The sequence below is a fragment of the Eleutherodactylus coqui genome, chromosome 10, assembly GCF_035609145.1.
Source record: "Eleutherodactylus coqui strain aEleCoq1 chromosome 10, aEleCoq1.hap1, whole genome shotgun sequence".
In the NCBI taxonomy this organism is placed as follows: Eukaryota; Metazoa; Chordata; class Amphibia; order Anura; family Eleutherodactylidae; genus Eleutherodactylus; species Eleutherodactylus coqui.
In genome coordinates, this window is record NC_089846.1 from 53,236,392 (window position 1) to 53,259,004 (window position 22,613).

General features: G+C 48.7%; 1 protein-coding gene across 1 annotated transcript in view; it reads left to right on the forward strand.

The window, feature by feature from the left end:
• The window catches only part of LOC136580427 (Krueppel-like factor 5), a 48,839-nt gene extending 41,206 nt beyond the window's left edge, over nt 1–7,633 (forward strand). The window contains exon 4 of the mRNA XM_066581003.1: nt 7,057–7,633. Within this exon, the coding sequence (XP_066437100.1) occupies nt 7,057–7,235 (179 nt within the window). The 3' untranslated portion in view covers nt 7,236–7,633. The remainder of the gene's footprint in view (nt 1–7,056) is intronic.
• The last annotated feature ends 14,980 nt before the right edge of the window (nt 7,634–22,613 follow it).

Here is a 22,613-nt window from a genome sequence, read left to right on the forward strand (position 1 = left end):
CATTGCCCAACACAGCTGAGGTAGTAATGTTGTGCTTAACCCTTTCCAATCCAATTTGTATATGGTTTTCCTAGGGGGCTTACTCTTTTTCTGCCGTTATACAACGGCGTTATATGCTGGCTAAAGCCAGTACTGCATGAGCTGACACGTAGGATAGGCTCCGACAGCAGAGAGGCTGGCAATATACAGTAAGAGAACCCCGACGGACGTCTACCAACAAAGGAGCTGTACAGCCTTAAACCCCAATGTCTTCACAGGTCACACAGTGGACTGGAAAGGGTTAATGCAGGTGGGTTTCGGCCCACACTGCATGCCCCAGTCAGACTGGGGTTCTTTACAAGTGGACACATGTAGGTTAAACTCCCTGTGGACCCACTGCCTAGGTGGGTGCCAGGAAGCCACCGGCGGTACATAGAAATATCCCATTGCATTGCCCAACACAGCTGAGGTAGTAATGTCGTGCGTAATACAGGTGGGCTTCGGCCCACACTGCATGGCCCAGTCAGACGGGTTCTTTAGAAGTGTACAGATGTATTAAAAACTCAGTGTGCACCTACAGCATGGGTGGCTCCCTGGAACCCACCGGCGGTACATAAAAATATCCCATTGCATTGCCCAACACAGCTGAGGTAACGTCAGCTGTAATGCAGGTGGGCTAAAAATTAATTTGATTACACTGTAGGCGAGGGCCCACAAAAATTGCTGTATCAACAGTACTAATGTACATCCCAAAAATTGGCCATGGCCAGCCAAGAGGGCAGGTGAAACCCATTAATCGCTTTGGTTAATGTGGCTTAAGTGGTAACTAGGCCTGGAGGCAGCCCAGTGTCACGAAAAATTGGTTCAAGTTAAAGTTCCAATGCTTTTAAGCGCATTGAAACTTATAAAAATTGTTCTGAAAAATTATTTGAGTGAGCCTTGTGGCCCTAAGAAAAATTGCCCGTTCAGCGTGATTACGTGATGTTTCAGGAGGAGGAGCAGGAGGAGGAGGAGGAGGAATATTAGACACAGATTGATGAAGCAGAAATGTCCCCGTTTTGGATGGTGAGAGAGAACGTAGCTTCCATCCGTGGGTGCAGCCTACGTATTGCTTACGTATCGCTGCTGTCCGCTGGTGGAGAACAGAAGTCTGGGGAAATCCAGCCTTTGTTCATCTTGATGAGTGTTAGCCTGTCGGCACTGTCGGTTGACAAGCGGCTACGCTTATCTGTGATGATTCCCCCAGCCGCACTAAACACCCTTTCCGACAAGACGCTAGCCGCAGGACAAGCAAGCACCTCAAGGGCATACAGGGCTAGTTCAGGCCACGTGTCCAGCTTCGACACCCAGTAGTTGTAGGGGGCAGAGGCGTCACCAAGGATGGTCGTGCGATCCGCTACGTACTCCCTCACCATCCTTTTACAGTGCTCCCGCCGACTCAGCCGTGACTGGGGAGCGGTGACACAGTCTTGGTGGGGAGCCATAAAGCTGGCCAGGCCCTTAAAGACTGTTGCACTGCCTGGGATGTACATGCTGCTCGATCTACGCACATCCCCTGCTACCTTGCCCTCGGTACTGCGCCTTCTGCCACTAGCGCTGTCGGCTGGGAATTTTACCATCAGCTTGTCCGCAAGGGTCCTGTGGTATAGCAACACTCTCGAACCCCTTTCCTCTTCGGGAATCAGAGTGGCCAGGTTCTCCTTATACCGTGGATCGAGCAGTGTGTACACCCAGTAATCCGTCGTGGCCAGAATGCGTGCAACGCGAGGGTCACGAGAAAGGCATCCTAACATGAAGTCAGCCATGTGTGCCAGGGTACCAGTACGCAACACATGGCTGTCCTCACTAGGAAGATCACTTTCAGGATCCTCCTCCTCCTCCTCCTCAGGCCATACACGCTGAAAGGATGACAGGCAATCAGCCGGTGTACCGTCAGCAGCGGCCCAAGCTGTCTCTTCCCCCTCCTCCTCATCCTCCTCATGCTCCTCCTCCTCCTCCTGTACGCGCTGAGAAATAGACAGGAGGGTGCCCTGACTATCCAGCGGCATACTGTCTTCCCCCGCCCCCGTTTCCGAGCGCAAAGCAGCTGCCTTTATGGTTTGCAGGGAATTTCTCAAGATGCATAGCAGAGGAATGGTGACGCTAATGATTGTAGCATCGCCGCTCACCACCTGGGTAGACTCCTCAAAATTACCAAGGACATGGCAGATGTCTGCCAACCAGGCCCACTCTTCTGAAAGGAATTGAGGAGGCTGACTCCCACTGCGCCGCCCATGTTGGAGTTGGTATTCGACTATAGCTCTCCGTTGTTCATAGAGCCTGGCCAACATGTGGAGCGTAGAGTTCCACCGTGTGGGCACGTCGCACAGCAGTCGGTGCACTGGCAGCTTAAAGTGATGTTGCAGGGTGCGCAGGGTGGCAGCGTCCGTGTGGGACTTGCGGAAATGTGCACAGAGCCGGCGCGCCTTTACGAGCAGGTCTGACAAGCGTGGGTAGCTTTTCAGAAAGCGCTGAACCACCAAATTAAAGACGTGGGCCAGGCATGGCACGTGCGTGAGGCTGCCGAGCTGCAGAGCCGCCACCAGGTTACGGCCGTTGTCACACACGACCATGCCCGGTTGGAGGCTCAGCGGCGCAAGCCAGCGGTCGGTCTGCTGTGTCAGACCCTGCAGCAGTTCGTGGGCCGTGTGCCTCTTATCGCCTAAGCTGAGTAGTTTCAGCACGGCCTGCTGACGCTTGCCCACCGCTGTGCTGCCACACCGCGCGACACCGACTGCTGGCGACATGCTGCTGCTAACACATCTTGATTGTGAGACAGAGGAGGAGGAGGAGGAGGAGGGTGCTTTAGTGGAGGAAGCATACACCTCCGCAGATACCAGCACCGAGCTGGGGCCCGCAATTCTGGGGGTGGGTAGGACGTGAGCGGTCCCAGGCTCTGACTCTGTCCCAGCCTCCACTAAATTCACCCAATGTGCCGTCAGGGAGATGTAGTGGCCCTGCCCGCCTGTGCTTGTCCACGTGTCCGTAGTTAAGTGGACCGTGGCAGTAACCGCGTTGGTGAGGGCGCGCACAATGTTGCGGGAGACGTGGTCGTGCAGGGCTGGGACGGCACATCGGGAAAAGTAGTGGCGACTGGGAACTGAGTAGCGCGGGGCCGCCGCCTCCATGATACTTTTGAAGGACTCAGTTTCCACAACCCTATACGGCAGCATCTCAAGGCTGATGAATTTTGCTATGCGGACGGTTAACGTTTGAGCGTGCGGGTGCGTGGCGGCGTACTTGCGCTTGCGCTCGAACACTTGCGCAAGCGACGGCTGAACGGTGCGCTGAACTACACTGCTGGATGGGGCCGAGGACAGCGGAGATGAGGGTGTGGGTGCAGGCCATGAGGCGGTAGTGCCTGTGTCCTGAGAGGGGGGTTGCATCTCAGTGGCAGGTTGGGGCACAGGGGGAGAGGCAGGGGTGCAAACCGGAGGCGGTGAACGGCCTTTGTCCCACCTTGCGGGGTGCTTGGCCATCATATGTCTGCGCATGGTGGTGGTGGTGAGGCTGTTGGTGTTGGCTCCCCGGCTGAGCTTTGCGCGACAAAGGTTGCACACCACTGTTCGTCGGTCGTCAGGCGTCTCTGTGAAAAACTGCCAGACCTTAGAGCACCTCGGCCTCCGCAGGGTGGCATGGCGCGAGGGGGCGCTTTGGGAAACACTTGGTGGATTATTCGGTCTGGCCCTGCCTCTACCCCTGGCCACTGCACTGCCTCTTGCAACCTGCCCTGCTGATGCCCTTGACTCCCCCTCTGAAGACCTGTCCTCCTGAGTAAGCGTTGCACACCAGGTGGGGTCAGTCACCTCATCGTCCTGCTGCTCTTCCTCCGAATCCTCTGTGCGCTGCTCCCTGGGACTTACTGCCCTTACTACTACCTCACTGCAAGACAACTGTGTCTGATCGTCATCGTCCTCCTCACCCACAGAAAGTTGTTGAGACAGTTGGCGGAAGTCCCCAGCCTCTTCCCCCGGACCCCGGGAACTTTCGAATGGTTGGGCATCAGTGACGATAAACTCCTCTGGTGGGAGAGGAACCGCTGCTGCCCAATCTAAGCAGGGGCCCGAGAACAGTTCCTGGGAGTGCTCCCGCTCCTGAGCAGGTGTTATTGTAGTGGAGTGAGGAGGCTGGGAGGAAGGAGGAGCAGCAGACAGAGGATTCGGATTGGCAGCAGTGGACGGCGCAGAACTGCGGGTAGACGATAGGTTGCTCGAAGCACTTTCTGCCATCCAGGACAGGACCTGCTCACACTGCTCATTTTCTAATAACCGTCTCCCGCGAGGACCCATTAATTGGGCGATGAATGTGGGGACGCCAGAAACGTGCCTCTCTCCTAATCGCGCAGCAGTCGGCTGCGACACACCTGGATCAGGAGCTTGGCCTGTGCCCACACCCTGACTTGGCCCTCCGCGTCCTCGGCCGCGTCCACGTCCTCTAGGCCTACCCCTACCCCTCAGCATGCTGTATTACCAGTGATTTGATTTCACAGGCAGGAAATAAATTGGCGCAAGACTGCAGGCCAAATATAATTTTTGCCCTTTTTGGAAAACGAAAGGCCCCACTGCCTCTAGTGAATGAATTATCTAAGTTTAATAACTGTGCTGTGTCCCTGCTTATGTGTCACAGAACGTGAGGGTAGCAGAGTTATTATAACTCTGGCAGAGCAGGTATTTTTTTTCCCAATTAAGGAAAGCAAATGGCGAAGCCAGCAGTAAAGCGTAGCTGGGTGCGTATGATTTAGCACTGTTCTTCACGCAGCTCACACGTCTCCACCGCCCGTAAGGACGGACAGAGGCTGGACAAATAGATTTGTTTTCACTTGTTTTTCCACCAAAAGGCAGCACTGCGTATATTCTATGAACATGAGAAGTTTAATAACTGTGCTGTGTCCCTGCTTATGTGTCACAGAACGTGAGGGTAGCAGAGTTATTATAACTCTGGCAGAGCAGGTATTTTTTTTCCCAATTAAGGAAAGCAAATGGCGAAGCCAGCAGTAAAGCGTAGCTGGGTGCGTATGATTTAGCACTGTTCTTCACGCAGCTCACACGTCTCCACCGCCCGTAAGGACGGACAGAGGCTGGACAAATAGATTTGTTTTCACTTGTTTTTCCACCAAAAGGCAGCACTGCGTATATTCTATGAACATGAGAAGTTTAATAACTGTGCTGTGTCCCTGCTTATGTGTCACAGAACGTGAGGGTAGCAGAGTTATTATAACTCTGGCAGAGCAGGTATTTTTTTTCCCAATTAAGGAAAGCAAATGGCGAAGCCAGCAGTAAAGCGTAGCTGGGTGCGTATGATTTAGCACTGTTCTTCACGCAGCTCACACGTCTCCACCGCCCGTAAGGACGGACAGAGGCTGGACAAATAGATTTGTTTTCACTTGTTTTTCCACCAAAAGGCAGCACTGCGTATATTCTATGAATAATAACTGTGTTGTGGCCCTGCCTATACAATTCTTTCCCTGCAGTATCAATGGAGGGTGGAATGCTCTGCAGAGGCGATTTTGAGAAGCCCAAAAAAAATGCAGCACAGCTAACAGCAGCCTGGACAGTACTGCACACGGATAAATATGGCCCTAGAAAGGACCGTTGAGGTTCTTGAAGGCTACACTCACTCCTAACACTCTCCCTGCCTATGCAGCACTTCTGTCCCTAATGCCAGGTGCAATGGTCTGCAGAGGCGATTTTGAGAAGAAAAAAAATGCCACTGCTAACAGCAGCCAACACACAGCTATCAGTGGCCCTAATAAGGACCTTTGGGGGGTCTTGAAGCCTACACTAACTACCAATTCTTTCCCTACAGCAGCTCCGGTATAAACAGCACTGTCCCTCATCTAACTCACACCGCATCTGAGGCGAGCCGCGGGAGGGGCCGACTTTTATATTAGGCGAACACCTGATCTCGCCAGCCACTCACAGCAGGGGGGTGGTATAGGGCTTAAACGTTGCAGGGGGAAGTTGTAATGCCTTCCCTGTCTTTCAATTGGCCAGAAAAGCGCGCTAACGTCTCAGGGAAGGAAGTGAAAGTAACCAGAACACCGCATGGTGTTCGTTACGAATAACGAACATCCCGAACACCCTAATATTCGCACGAATATCAAGCTCAGACGAACGCGTTCGCTCATCTCTAGTCCTTATGAATAAACTGTACTTGTTTCTTGCTGGGAGCTGCAAAAACATACAGAAACAAGCTATCAAAGTGCTAATGACCACTTGTCCGTGAGTCAATGTGTGCTGTGTGAGTTACATGCAGTGCCTGACAGTAGCTGTTATGATATCACCATCATGTAATCAGTTTTCTGGCTCTTAGCTCCACCCCCTGATCATATGACAGTGACATCATCACAGGTCCTTTATCCTTGTGCACTAAATGAGGGATTATGGGCAGACTACATCCCCACAAATTCCTGTGGCCTCAGTTGCTATGGATACACCAGTACTCAGTCTGGCAGTTTGTAACTGGTTGTGCCACAGCTGCACACCTGTGTGGAGACTCCAATAAAGGACACCTCACAAATTTACACATATTCATAGCTGGTGGTGCATATTGACCAACAGCATTGAAGCATAGTCCTTCTCCACTATCTTCACATCTCCTGAACATGATATCATGTCATCTCAAGTGCTAATGCCACCAACACCAGTCCAGCTTTCTTCTAATAGTGAACCAATGCCCAGTGCTGAAACAATCCCTGTCACTATATATTATTATATTGGTAAGTGGTGCCACCAAAAACACTGGTACTATAAATAACACTAATAACTAGTAAGTCCTTAAAAACTACTGTACTTTGCTCCATAAGTGACAGACTAACGAAATCAGCATGCCTGCCCCTTCTTTATGCTGGAGACCCGCAGTGTTTTACTGAAATGGTTGTGGACATGAGGCCTTAAGGCATATCGAGAGAAATAGCAAAAATGTTTTTTTATTTTAATTATTACATTACAACAGTGAAGTAATGCCTCTATGATATAATGCCATTACCTTATTGTTACAGTAATTGTATTAATTGTTGACATTTATTTTTCTTGGCAGGTGAGAAACCATATAAATGTGCCTGGGAGGGCTGTGATTGGCGATTTGCCCGCTCTGATGAATTAACAAGGCACTACCGCAAACACACAGGCGCCAAGCCATTTAAGTGTGTAGCCTGTGGCCGCTGCTTCTCTCGCTCTGATCATCTTGCCTTGCACATGAAAAGACATCAAAACTAGTCATTGGAAATGCTACTATCGGGATGGTGTACTTTGTAAATAAACACATTTTAGGAGTGTCAATTGGACTATTGGCAGACACAGTTGGTAAAGACTACAGTTCTCCACATGTAAATAAGAAAACCAAAAATTGCAAATTTGCTGATATTTTTTTAACTACTTTAGCTTTAATAAGGAAACATTTGAGAGTCCATATTTTTAGTAATAGATTATGTCGGGCCTTGACTACCTCTGACAGTTTATGGTGTAAATTCTAGAAGAAAAATGTCCTTCAACAAGAAGTTCAGGAAACAGCAAATATGCGCTAATTCTCCTGCTTTCAATACAAGATGTGGGCTGCATTCCCACGAACGTATATCGGCTCGGTTTTCACGCCGAGCCGATATACGTCGTCCTCATCTGCAGGGGGGGGGGAGGATGGAAGAGCCAGGAGCAGGAACTGAGCTCCCGCACCCTCTCTGCCTCATCTCTGCCCCTCTGCACTATTTGCAATGGGGAGAGGCGGAACAGGGCGGGGCTAATTTGTGGAACTTAGCCCCGCCCCACCTCCTTTCATTGCAAATAGTGCAGAGAGGCGGAGAGGAGGCAGAGAGGGGGTGGGAGCTCAGTTCCTGCTCCTGGCTCTTCCATCCTCCCTCCCCCCCCCTGCAGATGAGGACGACGTATATCGGCTCGGCGTGAAAACCAAGCCGATATACGTTCGTGGGAATGCCGCCTTAAGGTGCAATTACTTCTCTCATGACTTCAGTATCTTTATCTCATCTGAAATCTATCTATCTATCTAAAGTTTAACTTGCCACTTAACATTTTAAATACGATTTTGCAACACACTTTAAATTGACAAAAAATACAACCAAAGGCATTAAGTGTCAAGTTAAACTTTGCTACATTCATACCTATCTTTTATGCTGGATTCAGGCTATATAAAACTGGAGACATACAGAAGCACATTAGGCCCCACAGAAGTCTACAGTGCCATTATACAACTCTGTACAGCTCAGAGTTGTAGGGCCCTTTTATATAAAATCTGCTATAAATCAGTCTTTAATCATAGGCTGGCTTTTATAGAACAAATTATTAAATATGTCAGCCTGTCAGATTATATTCCACTGAACCACAGAACAATTTCATTAAAGAAAACCTGTTGAGTTAAAAATGCAATCCATTTCGGAAGCAGCATGTTATAGAGAAGTAGAAGCTTAGTAGGCCTATATGTATGTTTCTGGACATTATTCTGTATAACAACTTTTAATGATCAAAAACGTTGCTAGTTTGGAGCTTAGAAGTCCAATGGGTGGTCCTATTCAGCGATTGACTGTTATCTCTGTATGTACACTGCTGGTCAAAAAAAGTCTTTGGGCAGAATGAGCATTTGACATTTTGGAGCAAATACTAACAATTAAAACACAAGGACATTGTCTCACTAAAAGGGGATATAACTGTATGTTAATAAACAGCTATACATCCAAAATGTAACCATCTCAAAGTAAAGTAAGCATACAGTTGACAACAGTGATCAATTTCTATCCGATTTGGTGTGTTTACATATATTTCTGCCTTAGCAACATGAAATCAACTGTAGAAAGGTGGGAGATGGGTATTTGATAACATGGAGTCAATGTAATTATCATTATTATTGATATCACATGGTCATTAAGAACCAATGTGGTCATAAAAATTTTAATTTGATGAATCATAGGAGATGGCACCGACTATGAGCAAATATGCACCAAGAGATTAGGGACATAATCCATACTACAACAAAGATGGTCTTTCCATCCGGGAGCAAAAGAAAAACATACAAACACTCAAAATGCAAAGGGGATGCCCAACTGCATTAGACCAACTGTCAAACACAGTGCTGGGTCCACAATTGTTTTAAGGGGCATTTTCTTATGGTGGAGTGAGTACACTATATAGAATCAATGGACGTTTTAAACACAAAGGGTACCATAAACTCCTTGTTCACCAATCTGTCCATGCAGGGAAAAAATTGATCCACCATGGGTTTATTATGCAGCAACATAATGACCTAAAGCACACTAAAAGGTTTTGCCTGGTGAAGAATGACAAAGAGTTTACCATGAAAATAATGGAATGGGCACCACAATTGCCTGATTAAACCCATATGAGCTTCTGTGGGAAGAATTCAACCATGAAGTGAGGAGAAAAGTGTCCAACCTCTGAAGAAAGAAAGAAAATATATGACAAGCAACTTGTAACCAATTAAAACAAATTATGTGAAAAAAAATCTAGTCAATATAATGCAGAGAGTAGTCAAAAGTGTTTTAAAGGCTTAAGTTGGTTTCTTTGATAAAAAGAACGTTTGATTTTTTTCAATCGCAAAGATCTTGAATGATGATGTTTAGTTTTTTATACTCAATGAATAAATATAATGTCTTCTTTTACTTTGATCAAATATCCGTGTTCTTCTTGAAAGTGTTTGCCCTTTAACCATAAGAGTTCATATTGTCCAAAGACTTTTGATTGGCAGTGTGCATTTACTGTGTACATGGAAGGCTGCTGATCATTGAGCGAGACCACCAACTGGCCTCCTTAACCCAAAAATAGCAGTTTTATATCAATAAATGCTGCCTTAGGGCGAGCACCCACTGGCGATTGCGTTTTCCGCGGGAAAAAAACGCAGGGTTTTCGCCGCGTTTCCCGCAATTTTTCCGCGCGTTTTTCGCGGCGTTTTCGCGGCTTTTCCGTTAATTTCCATTGACATTCATGGGTGCATTAGGAGAAAAATAAGGACACATGTGCAACTGACAGTTCCTATGTTAAAAACGCAAACGCAACGCAAAAAAAACGCCAGTGGACAGGAACACATGTTATCTCTATGCCTGTGCAGGAAAAACGCAAAACGCAGGTAAAAAAACGCCAGTGGGTGCTCGCCCTTAGGGTGAAGTCACACGAACGTATATCAGCTCGGTTTTCACGCTGAGCCGATATACGTTGTCCTCGTGTGCAGGGGGGGGAGGATGGAAGAGCCAAGTGCAGGAACTGAGCTCCCGCCCCCCTCTCTGCCTCCTCTCCTCCCCTCTGCACTATTTGCAATGGGGAGAGGTGGGACGGGGGCGGGGCTAAGTTCCGAGAATTAGCCACGCCCCCGGCCTGCCTCTCCCCATTGCAAATAGTGCAGAGGGGCGGAGAGGAGGCAGAGCGGGGTCGGGAGCTCAGTTCCTGCTCCTGGCTCTTCCATCCTCCCCCCTCTGCAGATGAGGACGACGTATATCAGCTCGGCGTGAAAACCGAGCCAATATACGTTCGTGGGAATGCACCCTTAGTTCCATACTGTTCTAACTCCACTTTTGGCTTATTTTCTGTTAAAAAGACCTCTGTGTTCTTACTTCCATTGTTTATGAGGACACAGTATTGCGTAAGACCAGATTGTATGTCTATGAGTGATACCAATAATTCCATTGTGTTCTAACTCCCCAGGATACCCTATCATTTGAGCCATAGTGTTCTAACATCTCTGACCAATAGCCAGTTTGTAGTTTGTCAGCTGACAGGTCAAAATGTAATGGCGCTGGTGAGGATGGGGAGTGGAGTTGCATGTGGTATAAGTGTTTTTTTAGCAATCTGGTTATTAGGAGCTGTCGAAGCAGCGCCCGGTTTCTTTGGTTTCTGGCTACATTAAATTTCTTACCTCTTGGTGAACCAGGAAAAAGGTTTGCAGTTCCTATATGCAATGGATAGATAAATTGACATCTTGATTAGTTCCTCTTAAGTGGCTTCATGTGGTTGTACTTGTAATTAGTCCAACCCCCCAGGTGAGAGAATGCACAGTTTTTTCTTCATCCTTGATTGTTGATGGCTCTACACTAGATAAAGCCACTTTTTCTCCCTCCCTTTTGTTTTTTTTCCCCTGAGATACACCCAACTAGTAGGTTGAGACCATGAATTAGAACACATTTCGTTCTGTAACAATTCTTGTGGTTAGAACAATGTTCTAACACCAAGGGAACTACTATGTTAACATTGGAAATAACACTTAGCAATTTAAAGGCCCATTTAGACAACAATTATTGCTTAAAATTCGCTCTAAAGCCATCTTTTGATTGATAATCGTTGCGTATAAATGTGCCCATCTTTCAGTTTTCTGCCAAATGATGGATTTCAGTTCTGCTTGAAATCCGTAGTTCAGCTGTGTTCTGCACGGGGAGAGCTGATTGCAGCTGATTATATTGTCTCAGCTGTAATCAGTGCGGCAGAACAAAGAGAATTTATTCAGAGAACAACGGGTGGTCGTCTGAATTAATTCAGCTCCTGGCAGCTCACACACTACTAATTGGTACTAATAGGGATTAGTACCAATTAGTAGTTTATGCAAAATGATTGCTCAAAAGCCATCTTTTGAGCGATCATTTTGTGTCTAAATGCACCTTAAGCCTAATGTATTGTAAAATGGCATTAAAATAGTGCTTTGTCAAGGAAGAGGTATAGACTTTAAACTTCCAGATCAAGCAGCTACGTTCGACTGTACAAGTGTTCAAACATTCAAGGTAGCGCCATGAAAATTTTGCAAATTGGGAGTTAGAACACTATGGAACTAAGCCAGCTAAAAGTCTAGTTACGCAGAATCTTTTCCCACAAAACCATATAGCAGTCTACTGAGCCTCTTTGAATTCTTCTGCAACATGCAGCACAGTTGCAGATGTTACATATTTAACCACAGGGAGTCATTGATTACAGAGTAGCATCCTTTCCTCCTGCAGAAAAAATGGATTTGAAATAAGGACACACACATTTAAAATGATACAGATTTCTGGCCCCATAGGATAGCATGGGGCATGGACAAATTCTGTCCTTTGTGAAAGGCCTCTTAAACTAGTTTTTCCGTAAACCTGGAATTCCTCTTTTGAGCAAAGAAGAGAAACATGTCTTCGAAGAAACTAAAGTGTATCAAATGACTCCAAAAAGACTGTTGAATGCACAAAATGGATTCTTTCAGTGAGAAAAGAATTTATAATCTTTCATTCATTGGTATCTTCATTGTACTTCTACTAATATGGCATATGCATGATGAACAAAATGTTATGTTTATAGAAAACATTTCTAGCGTGTATATAAATGCAGCTCTAACAATTAAGCAGCTTTTTTAATGAAACTTTGATTTTATGGTGATGCAAATATAAAAAACATACAAGTTGTACATAGCTTTACATATATGCAGTACTGTGCAGACGTTTAGGCAGGCGTGGAAAAAATGCTGCAAAGTAAGAATGCTTTCAAAAATAGAAATGTTACAAGTTTTCTTTTCAAATAACTAAATGCAAAGTGAATAAACTAAATTAAAGAGAAATCTAAATTAAATTAATATTTGGTATGACCACCCTCTGCTTTGAAAACAGCATCCGTTCTTCTAGGTACACTTGCACAGAGTTTTGGAAGGAACTTAGCAAGGAGGTTCTTCCAAACATCTTATAGAACTTCCCTCAGATCTTCTGTGGATGTAGGATTGCCCAGTTACTTCTGTCTCTTCATGTAATCCCAGACAGAGTGGATGATGCAGAGATCAGGGCTCTGTGGGGCCAAATCATCACTTCCAGGACATCTTGTTCTTCTTTACGCTGAAGATAGTTGTTAATGACATTGGCTCCAAATTTATTCTGCAGCAGACAACAACCACCAAGGTCCAGCCAATCAGACGCCTTCTGTTTTTTAAAAAAATTCTTACTTTGCAGCATTTTTTCTACACCTGCCTAAAACTATTACACAGTACTGAAACCAATGTAATTACACAAAAGAAAAAGGATCAATTTCTGACATCCAGTTCACCTAAGGAATAATAAAAACAATCATCCAGTAAACATGTTGTCACTTTTCCAGAAATAGTTGAACAAAACTTGTAAAAGCTTCACAAAAATTAATTAAAAGACTTGAAATTACTTTTAGGTTATAGAAAATACATGTTTTTTTTAAATTAATTTTGTTGTAGTATAAAAAGTTATACAATTTTCCATTATACATTTGTTAAATATCAATTCCTCTCTATTTTCTAAATGTTCAAATTGTTTATTTCCAAAGGATAAAAATCTGTCTTGGTCATATGATGAACATACAGGTGCATGACTCATTGCAAGAGAGCTTTCAGAGTAAGCACACAGATCTGGTCAAAACTGCATGTGGTTGACTACATGCACTTTTTTGTCACCAAGTAACATAGTATATTAGGCTGAATGGAGACAATGTCGATCTAGTTCAGGCTGTTTCCACCCCCTCCCTTCCCCCTTGTTGTTCCAGAGGAAGGCAAAAAAAACAAATGAGGCCAAAGCCAATTAGCCCTTTTTGGGGAAAAATTCCTTCTCAACTCCATAGTGGCAGTCAGAATAATCCCTGGATCAACGATTGAAAGTTCCTACCTGACTCCAAGACCCAGATCAACAACCCTGCTGGTTATTTAGTACCTATATCCTGTAATATCGTAGCACTCTAGAAAGACATCTAGCCCCCCTTAAACTCATCTATTGATTTTGCCATCACCACATCTTCAGGCAGAGAGTTCCAGTCTCACTGCTCTTACAGTAAAAAACCCTCTTCTATGTTGGTGATGAAACCTTCTTTCCTCTAGAAATAGAGGATGCCCTCTTGTTACTATCACAGTCCTGGGTATATCATGGGACAGATCCTTGTATTGTCCCCAAATGTATTTATACATAGTTATTTGGTCGCCCTTTAATCGTCTTTTTTCCAGGGTGAATAATCCCAATTTTGATAGCCTCTCTGTGTATTCCAGTCCTCCCATTCTGTTTATTAATTTAGTTGCCCTTCTTTGAACCCCCTCAAGCACCGCAACATCTTTCCTGAGCACAGGTGTCCAGAATTGTACGCAGTATTCTATGTGGGACCTGACAAGTGCCTTAGATAGTGGAAGAATAATGTTCTTGCCTCTCTCCCCTATACCTATTTTAATGCACCCCAAGACTTTATTTTTTTTTTTGCGGCTGACTGGCATTGATTGCTCCAGTTAAATCTACCGTCAACTAATACCCCCAGGTCCTTTTCCATATCACGTTTCCCTAGCAGTACCCCATTTAGTGTGTATTGGTGACATCTGTTTCTCCTGTCCATGTGCATAACCTTACATTTATCAATATTGAACTTCATTTGCCATTTTTCTACCCAAGCCCCCAGCTTATCTAGGTCCATTTGCAGCTGTACATTGTCCTCCTTTGTATCAATTACCTTGTATAATTTCATATCGTCTGCAAATATCAATATTTTACTGCGTAGTCCCTCTATCTGGTCATTGATAAATATATTGAACAGAATGAGGTCCAATACTGTACCTGTGGTACCCCACTAGCAACTGTGGCCAAATCAGAGTACAATCCATTTACCACCCCCCGCTTTCTATCTCTGAGCCAGTTCTTTACTCAACTACACATATTTTCACCAAATCCGAGCTGTCTCATTTTAGATATCAGCCTATTATGCGGCATGGTGTCAAATGCTTTAGAAAAATCCAGATAAACAAGATCAATAAACTCTCCTAGGTCCAGCCTAGAACCTACTCCATTGTAGAAGCCGATCAAATTGGTTTGACATGAACAACCCCTCATGAATCCGTGCTGATGAGAAATTATAACGCTGTTTTCCTTGAGGTATTCTAGGATGGCATCTCTCAGAAACCTCTCAAATATTTTTCCAATTATTGAAGTAAGACTTACTAGCCTATAGTTACCAGTCTCTCTTCTTGACCGCTTTTTGTATATTGGAACCACACTGGCAATATGCCAATCAAGTGGTACAACTCTGGTCTCAATAGTGTCCTACATATAAGAAATAGCGTTCTGTCTATCACGCCACTTAGTTCCCTTAGAACCCTTCGGTGTATTCCATTTGGGCACAACCGCACTTCTCATTGAGCCATGTTTCAGTTATTCCTACTATGTCGTACTTTTCTTCAGAGATCCTTGCTTCAAGCTCACTTGCTTTACTGATCAGACTTATTGCATTTGTTGCCATACAATTTATATAATTGTTGTTATTTTTTGTATTCATTATGCTACTTATGGTCCTATCAGTTCTTTCAGTTCTTACTGTACTAACCACACCCCCTGCTCGACCCCCATTCCAATTACTTGGTTCCAGGTCTCTGTCTACACTGTCTTCCCCCCTACTACTCTTTTTGCCCTGGTTGGGGTAAGAATGGAATTTTTAAAGTACCACTCTAGCTGAAACTGATTTTTCCATCTCAGCCCCCCTCATCTGATTGTCACATTCTGGAGGTCTCCTCTGTGTATTTTAGACACTTTCATGCCATGCAGCCCCCTGTCTGATGCTTATGAGGCACCATCTTGAGGATGAGCTTTTCTTACTTTAATGCCATGATGCATCAGCACAACATTACCTGAGGCTATACTATTTTTGCCTGCTGGAAGGACAGTTTAATTCTCATTAAATCCTATAGTATTTTAAATAAGCTACAGGCCATAAGCATACAGTTAGGACAATGAGCTGTGATCTCCTCTATTATAACTGTGTGACAGGAGCTGTGATCATCATCAGTAACTGTAACAGGAGTGCCTGTATCCACCTGTAGGAAGTTTCTGTAGTAGGGTCCATGTAACAGTATCACGCAGCCTGTAAAACTGTCTAGGCAGTGAATGCATAATCCCAAGTAAATCTGAGCTGGTCAGAATTGAGATCGCATGGGCATCTGAGGAAAAATAGGCCAGGAGTTATAGGCAGAAAGAAATAACTAACAAAGGTAACATTTGTCGACTTATACATACTGGGAAGATAGCTATATAATGAATGAATTAAAAAAATTCCAATGACCCTTTAACTGCACATGAGACCACATTGATGGCATAGATGTCTAGTATAATATATCAATGAGCCTGACAATGTGTTACATTTGGATTATATGTACAAATATGAGACATGAACTTCATGAACAAAATACAGCAGGATGCATGAACACAGGCAGAGAGAATCCTACAGTCAAATGCTTAAAGGGGTTTTCTGTGTTGAAAGTTGCCTTTTTAACATGGAGCAATAAAGAGAAGTTGATTTTATTACACCTCTGATGCTGCCATTACCTTAATTTTTGTTGGACTGTGCTTGGAGATTGGGAGGTCCATAATCCTCTTTTTGTGGCTCTGCATGGTAAGGCACCTCACTCATGTTTGGGATCTACTAAGGAGTGCTGCCAGACACTTGGAATTTTGATCCTTATGATAAAAGTGACATAGCTGAAGATACTGTAGATATTTAACCTGTGAGCACAGTGACTCAGGAATCAGCTCATCATAAGACTTCATGGCAGTGTTGATGATAGTGTGTTGGAAAGTTAGGGTAGAACAAGAGTTGCCAAAAAATTCAAAAACATTAAATCCTGGCATAAAGTCCGGGTTGCTTAACCCCTTAACGACGTGGCCTATTTTGGCCTATAGAATCAATCCTTATTTTTCAATAAAGAGCAAAGGAAAGAGTGGAGGATAGCTGCAACCGTAAAACTTTATTAGCAAGAGAGCATTGCACACACAGACATGAAATGCGAGGACGCTGAACGTATATCAGCCGTCAGGTCTTTCTCAACAGCACAGACCACAAAACCACACAATCTGACATCTGTCACTTCGTGTGGGTTTTACGACGGCTGTAAAAGATAGTTCTGGAACTGCCTTCGGCAGGAATATGGCGGCCGCTGCCATGGATTCCTATGGGAGCCTGTGAGAGCTTCTGGAGAAGGAAGGTGGGAGGGAGTTTACCACAGGACTGCTGAGCTCCCAGCCCCTTCCCTCCCTCTCCCCGCCCCTTGCGCCTGTCTTCGATGGACAGACAGCTGAGAAGGGGCAGAGATGGGGAGGGAATGGGGTTGGAGCTTAGCACAGCAGGAGCTCCTGCTCCGTTCTTGGGTGATGGCCGCGAGAGTGGCCGGTTTGGGCTGCAGGAGATTGGGCAGAGCCGAGTGAAAGTGAGGGGGCTGAGTTCCAGGATGGGAGCAATCCAGGGCAGTCATGCCGGGTCGCAGTTCCAGAAGGCTGGCATGAGGCGGCCGGTTTTCCCCTCATAAAGTGACAATGTTTAAAATAGAGGGGGCCAGACAAAAAGCACCTCCGGCAGAGACATGGGCCCACCTCCCTTCTGAGGCATTGGCTGGGCTGTCTTGAGCATGGCTATTGGAAGGTTGGCTAAGTTCCAGGCCAGTTCTTGCTTTTACCCGGGTGATGGCAGTGGGAGACCCTGGGCCAGGGCTCCTGGAGGTTGGCGTGGGCGAGTGGCAGGTACCCCCTGAGTGAATGTTAGAGTGTCGCCCGGTCTTTGCTTTTACCTCGATGATGGCAGTTGAAGAGCCCAGCCAAGGCTCCAGGAGGTCAGCCTGGGGGAGCAGAAAGCCCCCTCTGAGTGTCCCTCAGTATTTGGTCAAAACCCCGTCCTAGCTGCCTACGCGGTCGGGTGGAACCTCCAGGAGGCTGTGCACGGCCCATGGCAGCCCCTGCTGTCATCCTTATAAGCTTGCAGAGACAAATCTTAAAAAAGGTTTCAAAGTCCAAATGCTCCAGGCGCTAGCTAAGAGGGCGGAAACAGCTGGCCAGGCCGGCAGGGGCTCCCGGAGGCCATGTGGTGCTGGGTCGAAGCCTGGATCCCTGAGAACCGGGATGGGGGGAATCCGAGGCCCCCAAGCCAGGCTGGAGTTTGAGGAGGTCGGCATGAGGCAGCGGGTTTTCCCTTTAATAGAGTGAATATGCTTAAAATGGAGGGCGGGAAAAAGCACCTCCACCAGAGATATGGGTAGCATCCACCAGAGGCAGCTGCTGGGCTGCCTTGAACAAGAATGTTGGAGGTTTGGCTAAGTCCCAACCAGGGTTTGGTCAAAAGGGGGTCTTGGCCTCCAATGTGGTTGGCTAGGTAGCCTGGGAGGTTGGCATAGGTGACCTGGAACAGCCCCCGTGAGTCCCCCGGTGTTTGGTCAAAAATAGAGTCTAAGCCTCCAATGTGGCTGGTTGGGTACCCTAGGAGGTCAGCCTACAGCAGCTGGAACAGCCCTTGTGTGTCCCTGAGCATCCCCTAGGGTTTGTTCAAAATAGGGGTCTTAGCCACTAATGGGGAGGATTAGATACCCTGGGAGGCTGGCCTGTATGCCCTGGAACAGCCCCTGTGTGTCCCTGAGTGTCCCCCAAGGTTTGGTCAAAAGGGGGTCTTGACTGCCAATGGGGCCAGCAGGGTACCCTAGGAGGCCGGCCTGGGTGACCTGGAACAGCCCCTGTTTGTCCCCTTGGGTTTGGTCAAAAGGGGGTCTTAGCCGCCAATGTGGCGGGCTAGTTACCCTAGAAAGTGGGCCTGGGGCAGCTGGAACAGCCCCTGTTTGTTCCTGAGCATCCCCAGAGTTTGGTCAAAAAGAGGGTCTTAGCCGCCAATGGGGCCAGTTGGGTACCCTAGCAGGGTCGGCCTGAGTGAGCTGGAACAGCCCCCGTGTGTCCCTGAGCGTCTCACAGGGTTTGGTCAAAAGGGGGTCTTGGCCACCAATGGGGCCAGTTGGGTACTGTAGGAGGTCGGCCTGGGGCAGCTGGAGCAGCCCCTGTGTGTCCGTGAGTGTCCCCCGGGGTTCGGTCAAAAAGGGGGTGTTAGCCGCTAGTGTGGCCGGCTGGGTACCATAGGAGGTTGGCCTGGGAAAGCTGGAACAGCCCCTGTGTGTCCCTGAGTGTCCCCCAGGGTTTAGTCAAAAAGGGGGTCCTAGTCACCAATGTGGCCGGCTGGGTACCCTAGGAGGCTGGCCTGGGTGACCTGAACAGCCCCCGTGTGTCCCTGAGTGCCCCCCCATGTTTGGTCAAAAGGGGGTCTTAGATGCCAATGTGGCGGGCTGGATACCCTAGGGAGGCCGGCCTGGGGGAGCTGGAACATCCCCTATGTGTTTCTGAGTGTCCCCCAGGGTTTGGTCAAAAAGAGAGTCTCAGCCACCAATGGGGCCGGTGGGGTACCTAAGGAGGCCGGCCTGGGAGAGCTGGAACAGCCCCCGTGTGTCTCTGAGCATCTCCCAGGTTTGGTCAAAAGGGGGTCTTGGCCGCCAATGGGGCCGGTGGGGTACCCTAGGAGGCCTGCCTGGGGCAGCTGGAACAGCCCCTGTGTGTCCCTGAATGTCCCACAGGGTTTGGTCAAAAGGAGGTGTTAGCCTCTGATGTGGCCGGCTGGGTACCGTAGCAGGTTGGCCTGGGTGAGCTGGGACAGCCCCTGTGTGTCTCTGAGTGTTTCCCAGGGTTTGGTCAAAAGGGGGTCTTGGCCATCAACGTGGCCTGGTGGGAATTCCAGGAGACCGGGCATACCCCGCGGCAGACCCCACTGTCATCCCCCGAAGCTTGCAGGGGAAAATCTTGAAAAATTCTCAAAGTCCAAACGCTCCAGGCGCTAGCTAGGGGGGCGGACCCAGCTGGCCATACCTGCGAGGGCTCCAGGAGACCAGGCAGTACTGGGGAGAAGCAGGGGTCCCTGAGAACCGGGATGGGGAGAACCCAGGGCCTCCAAGCCGAGCTGGAGTTCCAGGGGATCGGCGTGAGGAGGACGGTTTTCCCCTCACAGGGTGAATGTGCTTAAAATAGGGGGGGGGGGGGCGCTGCTGGGCTGCCTTGAGCAAGAATGTCGGAGGTTATGTCCAAGTCTGAAACCAGTGTTGGGTCAAAAAGGGGGTCTTAGCCTCCAATGTGGCCAGTTGGGTACCCTGGGAGGTCAGCCTGGGTGAGCTAGATGTGCCCCTGTGTGTCCCTGAGTGTCTCCCAGGGTTTGGTCAAAGAGGGGGTCTTAGCCTCCAATGTGGCCTGCTGAGTACCCTAGGAGGTCGGCCTGGGTGAGCTGGAACAGTCCCTGTGTGTCCCTGAGTGTCTTTTAGTATTTGGTCAAAACCCTGTCAGAACTGCCTATGTGGCCTGGTGGGACTTCCAGGAGGCCGGGCACAGCCCGCGGCAGCCCCCGCTGTCGTCCCCTAGAAGCCTGCAAAGACAAGTCTTGAACCGGGATGGGGAGAATCCAGGGCCATCAAGCCAGGCTGGAGTTCGAGGAGGTCAGCATAATTCTGCTGGTTTTCCCCTTAGGATGTGTCTATGTGCCAAAATGGGGGAAGTCAAAAAAGCACCTCCGGCAGATGTATGCAGGGGGGCTGGCTGGGTGGAAGAGAGTAGGTGACCGGTAGCTGGGTGCCGGCTGTCCGTGCAACCGTGTCAGAGCTCCACGGGGTGGCACAGTACCCATAGGGAGTCCCGGATTCAGCGGCAGGGCTTCCTTGAAGAGAGATCTGTAGGCATGGCAAAGTCCCTCCTAATTTAGGGTGGGAACAGGGCTACAGCCGTCCGGGTGGCTGCCTGGAGTCCCGGGAGGCAGTCCTGGGAGAGCAAAAAGCCCTCTAGGAGCGCCTCCTAGTATTTGCCCAAAACCCTGTCCTAGATGCCCGTGCAGCCAGAAGGGACTTCCAGGAGGCCGGGCACAGCCCGCAGGTTGCTCCCGCTGTCGTCCAATGAAGTTTGCATGGTGAAAAAAGTTTCAAAGTTCCAACAGGGAGAGAGCCGGTGACGGCAGCGGGGTGCTGGCTGCACCAGGGGCTGGGGGGGGGGGACGTCGGCATGGGGGAGCGGAAAGCCCCATAAGAGTGCCTCCTAGGATTTGCTCAAAACCCTGTCCTAGCTGCCTATGCGGCCGGGAGGGACTTCCAGGAGGCCGGACACAGCCCACAGGTTGCTCCCGCTGTCGTCTAACGAAGCTTGCAGGGGAAAAAAATGTTTCAAAGTCCCAACACAGAAAGGGCCAGTGACGTCAAAGGGGTGCTGGCTGCAGCAGTGGTTCGACCTAGGGGGAGCAGAAAGCTCCCTCTGAGTGTCTTCCAGTATTTTGTCAAAACCCTGTCCCAGCCACCGATGTGGCCGGGGGGGACCTCCAGGAGGCTGGGAAGAGCCCTCGGCAGTCCCCGCTGTCGCCCCCAGAAGCTTGCAGAGACAAATCTCTGAGAATTTGACTGTCCAAACGCTCCAGGCGCTAGCTAGGGGTACGGACCCAGCTGGCCATACCGATGGGGGCTCCAGGAGGCCGAGCGGTGCTGAGGAGAAGCGGGGGTCCCTGAGAACCGGGATGGGGAGAATCCAGGGCCCCCAAGCCGGGTTGGAGTTCCAGGGAGGCGGCATGAAGGCGGCTGCTGTCCCCCATTGGTCTCTCCACGTCCAAAAGGGGGGGGTCGACGAAACACCACCGCGGGCAGTTTGACAGGACTACTGGAAGTGGAAGAGAGGGGACGGGGAGAGAGCCGTTGACGGGGTGCTGGCTGCAGCAGTGGCCTGGGGCAGTCATGCGAGACCGGGGGGAGCTCGCGGCTGCCCCTGCTGACGTCCCCTAGAGCTTACAAAGAACAATCTTGAAAACTTAGTTCAAGTCCAAACGCTCCAGGCGCTGGCCACGGAGATGGACTGGGCTGGCCGTGCTGGCGGGGGCTGCCGGAGCTGGGGCTGATCCGAGTGAAAATGCAGGTTGTGAGAACCGGGATGGGGAAAATCCAGTGCCCTTCCCCCTGATAGCGGCGACGGTGGTAAAATAAGGCCTCGCAAAACATCAAGACGAACACCTTGGCAGGGCTAATAGGAAAGAACTGTGGTCTTCGACACATTTTCTCAAAGTGCTAAGATGGATTAGGGACGGACTCTGTCAACCTACCGCACCAAGTGTAAGAGTCCCCGCTCTGTCCATCCAGCCGTGGGGTCGACGGGCTGCCCGGGCAACCCCCTTCTGAGCAGTTGGGCACCCTGAGTCCTCTGCCTGTTCAGGAGGTGAACAAAGCCCGCCTAACACCCCACTGTAGGCTATAAACCTAAGTGCGTCGGGGCTGGGGGCCCGGCAAAATGCTGCGCCTGAGACCAATTTCGATGGAGCGACCCCAGCCACAAGGCGAGGTGAAGTGGGTGTCAGAGAAGTGGTATGAAGGAAATTCTGAGTGGTCCAGGCCAAGCCCCGGTTCCAGGAAGGCGGAAGGAGCTGGCATGTTTCCCCTGATAGCACAGACGGTGGTAAAATAAGGGCTTGCAAAACGTCACGACGAACACCTTGTCGGGGCTAATGAAAAAGAGCTGTGGTCTTTGACACATTTTCTCAAAGTACTAAGATGGAGTGGGGCCAACAGGTGGCCGTTCCGAGCCCTGTCATATCCTCAGAAAAGCCAGGCTAAGGTGGAGGCAGGTGCCCTCACCCTGCCTCCACTGTAGGACCCCCGGGGGCCCCTCTCCCACACAGCGGTGCGAGGACAAGGTAGCTGTGCCAGGGTGTGGAGGCGGACAAAGCCCGTCTAAGACTCCACGGTAGGGCTGTGGCCTTTGACACATTTTCTCAATGTGCTGAGGAGTGGGGAAGTGGAGTCCCCGCTCTGCCCGCCCGGCCGTGGGGGCCGGGCAC